The sequence below is a fragment of the Pistacia vera genome, unplaced genomic scaffold, assembly GCF_008641045.1.
Source record: "Pistacia vera cultivar Batoury unplaced genomic scaffold, PisVer_v2 Contig313, whole genome shotgun sequence".
NCBI lineage: Eukaryota > Viridiplantae > Streptophyta > Magnoliopsida > Sapindales > Anacardiaceae > Pistacia > Pistacia vera.
The window spans coordinates 525,523-535,407 of record NW_022196128.1 but is presented as its reverse complement, the minus strand read 5'-3'; the positions used below and the strand labels follow the sequence as shown (position 1 = coordinate 535,407).

The following is a 9,885-nucleotide window of genomic DNA, read 5'->3' as shown; positions in this document are numbered from 1 at the left end:
TCTTGCTTGACTGTCATCACTTCTGTTTCAAGGCAAAGAAGATTCTGACAAAAAAGATAAACAGAAGGCAAGTATGTTTGTCTCAATTAAAAGGGTTTTTCTATTGTAACAAAATATTCTACAACCCAAAAACCTTAACCTTTTCAGTGTCCAATCCCTAAATGACAATAAGAATATATTAATAGTAAGTTGGAACCTAGCTTGACAAGTTTTAAGGAGTGCATACACATAATTAAACCAAATGTGAATAAATTTGATACAAAAGTAGCTCCAAGAAGATTTCATTACAAAATCAAAGGTCGAGAAAGTAACTTCTGGGCAGGTTTTTGCTGTAGGCTAGTTCCTTGAGTTATTACAAGTCTAATACATCCATCTTTTCCCTTTCATCTCATTCAGTCAAGCTACAATCTCCTGCATCAGCCTCCTGCGCTTCATCTCTCGCTTCTGCAGTTGCATTAAAAATATGGGATAAAAATTAGTTCACAACCCAATCTTATAAACTTTCTCTTACAATTCTGACGTGACAGCTCGCAAATGGGTAGGTGAGTGAGACTCATAATGAGCAAACAAGACTTATTTATGAGCTGCCACATTGGGATTGTGAAAGAAAGTTTGTAAAATATGGTTGTAGCTTGTAAGTGTAGTATTACCTTAAAAATATGTTACTCTGCCTTGTATTTGTTGTTACATGACATCTGCTTGTTATCTCCAGTGATTTGTTATCCAGAGTTCAGAGAATGAAATCTGGGCTAAATTTGTGCTGAACAAGGACAGGATTCATAAAATTTTGCAGACAAATTTAGATAGTCATGATTCTAGCATTTCCATAGTGACTGTCAATATAGTCTTTATCTCAGAGATTACTCATTCAACATGAGCAATATAAGCATCAACTACTCATATCTGTAATATCCATCTAATCATTTGCAAAAGCAAAATAATAGTACAGCCGTTATGGCGTGTGCAGCCAGCACGATTTCTGTCATTACGTGCGACCTGCATATAAAGGGCCACGTCATTCTTTCTTCTCATTTGTAGCCTTTCTCAAAACACTCATTTGTTTCAACAATGGCTATGGCTTCTCTCACGAACCTTCACAGGAAGAAGATTACAGTCATGGCTTCTCCATACCGTCATCGTCACACTCCCACTTCTCTTTCTTTAGGCATTCGATCGCTAACCCAGAGCCGCTCTTTGAAACTTTCAACTCTTTGCTCAAGCTCAACCGCAGCTCCCTCTCAAATAACCCATGGACTCAAAAGTCTGTAAGAAAATTATAGATGAATTGAATCAACTTTTAATCAAACAATATGAATAGAGTTTAGTAATAATCAACAATATCCCAAAATCATAACACATAGATTATAGAATACATAATAAATAATAAAGGGTTATAGACAAACTTGTGTGTGCTATGATTTTTTATTATTGAATTCTTTACAGAAGAATCTGCGGGAAGCGACAGAAAGCATATAGATATTCCTTTCCAATAACGCATACACAAAATAACGACTATTGAATGGGTTTCAGTGAACAATCACTGGATATCGGAATAGTTTGATAGAGATTATTAAGTGTATTACTCAAAATATTTTAAGTTTAAATCACTCCTTGATTGCTAATATAGATAACTATTAGAGTTTTTATCTGACCGATAGTTTCAGGGTCTCGAAGGATTAGTTGAAATGCGTCTAAACTAACTCAAACACCTTTGATAATATAAAAAAAAAAAAAAATGGGTTTAGTGGTTTAAGGACCAATAAACTCTAAAACCCATTATAGGCCCAAGCTCACACTAATCATCACCCAGATTATTATGATAAGTAATGCTACAGTCATCGAAGTAGTGCATCGAATTCATGTACTGAATGACGTGATAAAATACTAACCGTTGATTAATTTTAACTTAATATTAATCGACGGTCAAGATTTTATCACATCATTCGGTGCATGAAATCAGTGACTGTATCTTTTCTGCATTATGATAAGGCGAATTGGGCAATTATGATCACATAAAAGCCCAATTATGATCACATAAAACCTATTAGTTTATCTCATTTGAACTATAGGTTTACCCGACTTTGAGTAAAACAAAATTATAATTAATGTTAGCTCACACCATGAAATTTTTTAACGAAGTCACCTCAAAACCATCTCTGAAAACCTGTGTTTCCCCACTGATATACTTACATAAATCAGGCGACCGTGGATTTTCAGAATTGAAATCAACAATTCTATTCCTTTTTGGCCAAGTAGATGTTTGTATTACGTGATGCACAAGTGCCAGCAAAATTTTTTTTTTTTTTTTTTTTTCTCGTTTTGATAATTGTATGGAAAATTTGAAATATAGTTCAAAATTAAATTTGATTGTTTCAATAAATACACTCAATACAAAAATCCCCAACACACGTTCTGCGGCAGGATCCACCTCAATATCATCAGCTTCCTCATCTGAACTAGACTTGGATGAGCTTCGTCCTCCGCTCGATGATCTGGATGATCTTGAAGAAAACGAACTTCCTCCCATCCGACCACCGGAGCGAGCCAGTGCCAAATCACCACCGTGCATCAACATCATGGACAACAAAGACACGATCATCACTTTTACAGCAATTTTCAACCACTTGAACGCTTTCACGACAGTGCTCTTAAAGGGTTCTTTTGTGGGGGATTTGAGTTTGTCAATTGCGGAGGGAAAACGGCTTTGTTTTTGCTACAAAAACTCCCAGTCGAGTTGGAGTTTGAGTCCAAAAAGCCATTAAAACAATTTCATTCTATAGCATTACTATTCATGCTTTAATGCAAATACAGTGTAATGCCGAGAAATAACGCACTCAAAGCATTTAAAAAGTGACAATTACACCCCCAGAACACTAATTTTTGTTTTTTTAAAACAGGTGTCCGGGTTAGCTTACACGTATCTCGATTAATCTTTAGGAGAGACTAACATAGCAACCTACTGCCACGGCCTCTTATTTAAATTACAGATGCTCATATAGGAAAATCAAACATGAAACTGTGTGCTTATCTACATTATTCTCAATTAGTCCTAATTATCTAGACAATGGTTTTCCAAATGTGTTAGTTTTTGTAGCAGTTAGTTTTGGACAATGTTTTGAAACTCGACCCAAGCAATGACTCAGTCAGGCAATTGGGTCCCGAGTCAAGTGATTGAAACGATCCGATCAACGGCTCAGACCGGTGACATCATATTGATGTTAGTATGACATCATAAATCCTAATAAAATTCCGTTTCATAATTCTTACTGTGCCGCCGTTTCTCAATTTTAGTTGAACAAAATGGCTATTGAAGAAAGTAAATAAGCAATGTGTAAAACCCTATGCTGCCGTTTCTAATTTTCTTCTCCTTTCCTACTCCACTCTCAAACCCATTTCTTAAAACCCTCGTTTTATCTCCGCTCCTCCTCTTCTTTCGCCATGGCGACCCCAAATCACCCCAAAGACGAAGATTATCTGAAGAACTTCATACCCAGACGAATTAGTCTTTTCCAATCCATTTAGTCACAACAATAAGCCCACATTCAGTCGCTACCTCACGACCCTATCGAGTTTGTTCTTCTTTCTTTATCTTTCCTTTTTCTTTTTAAAACAATAAAAGAGTATGAAGGTTATTGATGATTAGAGATTGAAGGATGCATGGAGAATCAGAGATTGAAGATGTATATGGTGTTTAGAGATTGAAGGATTGTTTTGATTTTTGGGTTTAAGTTTTTAATTGACCCAGTTTAGTCATCGAGCCAGCTGGACCGATGGTTTGGCACTATTCTATTAGTCTAAGTGGCTTAATCCGAGTTAAATGCAAATAACGATTTTTAGGGGTGCCTGAAGCGAAGTTGGGGTCGGTTTTTGGTTGAACCGACCAATCCAGTCCGGGTTTCAAAACAACGTTTTTTAGAAAGTTGGCTCTTGCGTTGAACCTTGTATTGCACTCTTGTATATATATTTGATTATTGAATGAAAAGTCTGTGCGGCCACACTTTTTCTCCTAAGTTCGTCCCTGTTTTCCTTCCACTTTATAATGCTTGTTCCTTCCTTAATCTTCTCTTCTAAAATTATAAAACTAATAAACACACCTAAGAATAATGAGAGTACCAACAAATCTGCCCAAACGTTTTTGAGCTGGATTAACTCAATACTATCTACTTCCTCATCTGAACTAGACTTCGATAATCTACTCGACGATCTTGAAGAAAACGAATGTCCACCCATCCTACTACCGGAGCGAGCCAGTGCCATATCACAACCATGCATGATCATCATGGACAACAGAGACAAAATCATCACTGTTGCAGGAATTTTTAACCACTTTAACGTTTTCACGATAGTGTTTTCAAACGGGCTCTGTTTTTTCTGCGTAATAATATGTCAAGTGAGTCCGAAAATATTCCCTTGCCATTAGAAAATTTAGCTCACAATGAGTCCGAAAATGTTCAAGCCATTTAAATGGAATGCATATCTCGACGTCGTGGAAAAGCAGCTAACATCATATTCCTCATCAAAACAAATGATTTAATTATGGATTTTGTGAAAGTGGCTGCTTCTGCAGATGGAACAATTGCAATTGCAAATGGGTGAATGGGCAAAAATTGAATAAAGATAGGGGAAAACACATTTTGAGAACGTATATTTTGTTAACCTTTCAGCAAAACACTGATATCAAGATTCCAGAAAGCATCTACTCAGATTGAAGTTTGCTTAAATACTTCTTCAATCTAATGTGGTACCTTCTTTAAGAACCTTCCATTCTATCAACTTTCGACACAACTTGCTAGCCTCTTCTGCCATTCCAGCTTCGGCTACACTTTTGAGTATAGTGGAATAGGTTGCTTCATCTGGCTTGGATCGACGTGAGATCATTAATTCTAGAACTTGTATTGCCATATCCAGCTTCTTACTTCTACATAATCCATGGATGATCATCTTGTAAGCACTATCTGTGATCCTATGGCCTCTTTTACCCATCTCCCTCAGTATCTCTACTGCTTCCTCAACTAGATCTGCCCGGCAAAAACCCCAAATCAAAGAACGATGAGTAATATCGTCGGGAATGATCCCATTCTGCATCATTTGACCATATAATCCGATTGCTTTCTCCATAGAACCCTTTTTAGCCAATCCATTAATCACAGTATTATAGGTGATCAAACTAGGAGAACAATAACTGCCGTTCAACAAGTGAAGTAATTGAAGAGCTTCATCTACCATTCCCTCTTTACAAAGAGCACCTAGGAGAGTATTATAAGTTACAATATCAGGCAAACAATTCTTGGAAACCATTTGATTATAAAGGTTGATGGCACGATCCAAAAGCCCATATTTACACAAACCATTGATCAAAATGTTAGAAGTGATCACTGTCGGATGATGAGAGGTTTCATTCATGATTGCAAGAATCTTATCTACTTCATCCCAACACCCACGGCTACTGAGAGAATGGAGGAGTGTGTTGTAAGTTACATCATTGGGCTCCAATCCACGAGAAAATACATTGTAAATGACCATAGCTATATCCTCATATTTCCCTTGTCTACAAGTGAAATTAACAAGCAAATTGTAGATAACAATATCAGGGTAACAGCCCTCAGTAGTCATATCTTCCAATACTTCCATAGCACGTACTGTTCCACAGTGCTTGCAGACTAACTCGATGAGAACAGTGTAGGTAATCAAATACGGAGGACATCCCTTTCTCAGCTGCTCTTTCCAAAACCCAATAGCCTGCTCAAATTTGCCATTATCAAACATGCTGCGAAGTATCGTGTTATAACTAATCACATCCGGTGCACAACCACTCAGGCTCATCTCGTCTAAGAGACTAATGGCAGATTTTATATGTCCTCTCCTACAGAGGCCACGAATCATCATATTGTATGTAATAATATCTGGAATCCCACCAGACATGACCATGATTTCAAGGACCTTGGAAGCTTCATCTATCCGATCAGATTTAACAAGGCCACGGATTAAATTTATGCAAGAACGAAAGTCAGGAATTTGATTACGACGTGCCATTAAACCAATCAACCTTGTTGCCTCAGTTAACTTCCCACTGATGCGTAGATTGTGAAGGATTTTATTGTTGGTTTCTTCATCATTTGTAACAAAGGGCCCATCTGAAGATGACAATGAAGAATTTTGAGGCTTTCTTGTAATCATCTTCCCTTTGATATTTTTATTAGCACCCAATACATCACTTTCTGAGCTCCATTCTTCTCGGTCAACTTCATTAACTCTGTCAATGTAAACACTTCCAGGCAGTCCTTGGCACTTTAAATAGAACATGTTTCTTTCTGCCACAAGATCTCCTCCCCGTAGAAAACAAGATCGATTTTTGTAATCACACTTAATAGAACAATTTAAGTGAATAGAAGATCCATTCATAGTTGAAAAGTGACCAATTCCACATTTCAGGTCAACTTGTTTCAAGCTATGCAAACAATGAACCTCAACTCTAGAATTTGGTGGAACAATTGCATAGTCCATCTCCACTGCCCACTTGACAAATGAATTCTAACAAATTACTAAGCAGTACTTAACATGTTTAGTAACCCAAAATTTATCACAGCTAAAACCCGTTTCTCATCAAAAATAAAAATGATGAGTGTTTATGTTCTTATTACCTACTTTCCACCTATCCTTAAGAGTATCCAGTGATCATTGTTCAGCTTCCTCCCCTTCTAAACGAGATGACCAGTCTACCTGTCAGAGTTCAGGCCAACAACATTAACCAAGAAAATTCCCTAAGAGTTATTCTAAAAAAAATTAATTAAAAAAAAACTGACAACATGGACCAGAAACATCTAGCCAAACTACATATGTAACAAACTGCAGATGGTTAATTCACGGAAATCTGATTAAAGTAGAAATCACAATCGGATGCCCACTTCAAACTGCAGATTGTTAGTCACTAAGTTCTTGACACCAAACAATTTCAAATTTCCATTTCGGAAAATTACGATCGGATGCCCACTTCAAATTTAAATAAAAGTAATACAACAATTGAGCAACAGACAGCAACCAAGAGAGTCTCTAGAGCTCGAAGTTCAATTCTCAGAAATCCCAACAAATATGTGTCACTAATTTCCTACAAATATGTACCCTTTAATCCTACAGATATAACACGTCTGAAACTAGCAAACATCAAAACCAAGTTTAAATAATACAAATACACTACAAATGAATCATAAGAAGCCGACTAAAAGACAGCAACCCTTCATCTCCAAGTTTTTAAAATATGCAATCTATTCAAAAAATTAAAATTCTAAAACATTTAATCTTCAGTATGCAGGAAAATAACATTATAATCAATATTTTTTTATAATTACTCTACTCTCATAATATAACAAATTTCTAGCAATTGCAACTGAACCGTATCTATTTCATATTCAACCAGAATAAAATCCAGCATACGTACATAGACAAAGCAATTTTCTATAACATCAAATCCTAGAACCCTATTTCCAAAGAAAACTGATTCAGTAAATAGCATACAAGTGTTTAAATCACAGCTGGGAGTAATTAAGGAACAGAGAATTGTATAGACAAAAGAACACGCTAAAACCCTGAACCCTAATGATTATAATTAAGGTGAAACATTGAGAAAAGGTCTTGAACTGAATTGAATTACCAGGTCAAAGGATAGAAGAAAGTCCTATTTAGCGGTTTTGAATGGAACTTTGTGTTCTTGTTCAGTTGCTTCTGTTGTAGTGTTGTCAAATGAATGACGTTGAAACCTAGGGTTCCCGGTTACTTGAAATTTCAACTCGGTGCTATTTTCAAATGAAATTTCCTTTTCATATTCAAACGAACGACTTAGTCCTTACGCATACCCAAGGTTTGCCGAAACAATAAGTTGATACCCAAAAGATTTTAAAACGACAAATAGGTACCTTCTGTCATGTACTGTTAGTGATTTCTATTTGTTTATAGTGAAAAGACTAAAATGCCCTTAAAAGTTTGATATTTTAGTTTTTTATAAATTTAAAAATTTATAAAAAACCCCCTAGGTTTGCTAATTTAACTAAACACCCCTATATATAAAAAGTTTGTTAAATAACAAAAACACCCCCACCACCCGTAGTGCCAGATTCTGGCCACCACCGTCGGAAACTGACCGAAAAATTGCGTTACGACACAAACCTGTCGGATCTGTGTCGTAACGTATCGATCTGGCCTTTTCCGATCAGATATATGGCTAGATATGGCCGTCGTGGCCGCAAAACTCCATTTGCGGCCTCAACGGCTAGATCTGGCCGAAAAAGGCCAGATCGATGCGTTACGACACAGATCCGACGGGGTCTGTGTCGTAACGTAATTTTCGGCCAGATTCCGACGGTGGTGGCCGGAATTTGGCACTGCGGGTGGTGGGGATGTTTTTGTCATTTAACAAACTTTTTATATATGGGGGTGTTTAGTTAAATTAGCAAACCTATGGGGTTTTTAAGAAATTTATAAAAAACTAAAATATCAAACTTTAAGGGCATTTTAGTCTTTTTACTGTTAACAAACAGAAATCACTAACAGCATATGACGGAAGGTACCTGTTTGTCATTTCAAAACTTTTTGGGTACCAACTTGTCTTTACGGCAAACCTTGGGTATGCACAAGTCGTTTGACCTTACTTGAAATTTCAACTCGGTGCTATTTTCAAATGAAATTTCCTTTTGATACCCAAAAATGAAAATTATATGTTAGTCCTTCATTTTGTGCCGTCTTGATTCTTGCATTAGGTTAATGGCTTGGTCTCACTCTCATCTCTAATTGGGTCCTTGAGAGAAGGTAACATTTGACTTTAATGATGGATAATGTTTTAATGACATTTTCCCTAAAAGACTTTTAAAATATCATTTTACCACAAAACACAATTTTAATAGTAAATTTTGTTGTGAATAAAGGTAGAATGGTCAAGAGTCTGTTATAGAAAAAGGTAGGATGTTTAATTAACACGTCAAATTTCTGTTACCCACGCCCACCACAACATTCTCCACCATCCTAGCAACAAAACCTCACTCTTTTCCCTCGCCAACAGCTGCCGTTCGCTAGCCATAGTAGTTGCATTACGCAACTGTTCTTCGTCAGCTTGGCGAAATTCGGCATCATTGAGCCTTCCCACCACCACCACAACATTCTCCACCTTCGCCCGTTTTCCCTTGATAGTAGCCGCCGTTCGCTAGCCACAACAGCCGCATTGCGCGACTGTCCTTCACGGGATTTCGGCAAAATCTAGCTACAACAACCCCTCCCACCTCCACCCCTTGACTCACTGGCTTTTGCCCTTTAAAAGCTCTATACTCCCCACACCAATTGAACCATGATCGCTACCGCCTCCTGCCTAGTTGTTGTTGTTTTTTTTTTTTTTTTGTGATTTTCTTCAATTCGATCGAAATTATTAGTCGAAAATCCTTCCCGTCACCACCTATCGAACCATCGACGTCCCCCCTACTAAATCCCTATCACTCCCGACCTCGGTTACTTGCCCATTGCCGTCCACCACACACATGCAATAAACCAATAATTAACAAGTGGGGGTATTTTCGTCTTCACAATTAATATTATTGTATTTAACGGAAACTAGTAACAGAATATAACATTTGGGTAGTAAAGTGGTATTTTAAAAGGTTATGGGTGGAAAAGTGTCGTTAGATCATTATTTGAGTGGGAAAAAGTAGTTTACTCTAACAAATTTTATTGAGAATTAACTTATCAAATGATTTTATTAATTAAATTCTTGTTTTAGAAATATTAAAAAGTTAACCAGCTGCTAATAGGGGTGGCCATTAGACCTCTTACTCAGTCGGTAGTTCCAAGGTTTACGAGATTAGATGAGATACGTTTAAGTTAGCCTGAACACCCCGGTCAGAAATA

At 36.9% G+C, this 9,885-nt stretch overlaps 1 protein-coding gene across 1 annotated transcript; it reads right to left on the bottom strand.

Moving 5' to 3' along the window:
* Positions 1–4,334: 4,334 nt before the first annotated feature.
* On the bottom strand, positions 4,335–6,705 carry LOC116136445 (pentatricopeptide repeat-containing protein At1g08610-like). The gene has a single exon (XM_031422150.1). It carries the CDS (start codon positions 6,502–6,504, stop codon positions 4,729–4,731), a length of 1,776 nt encoding a protein of 591 aa, XP_031278010.1. The 5' UTR covers positions 6,505–6,705; the 3' UTR covers positions 4,335–4,728.
* Positions 6,706–9,885: the final 3,180 nt, after the last annotated feature.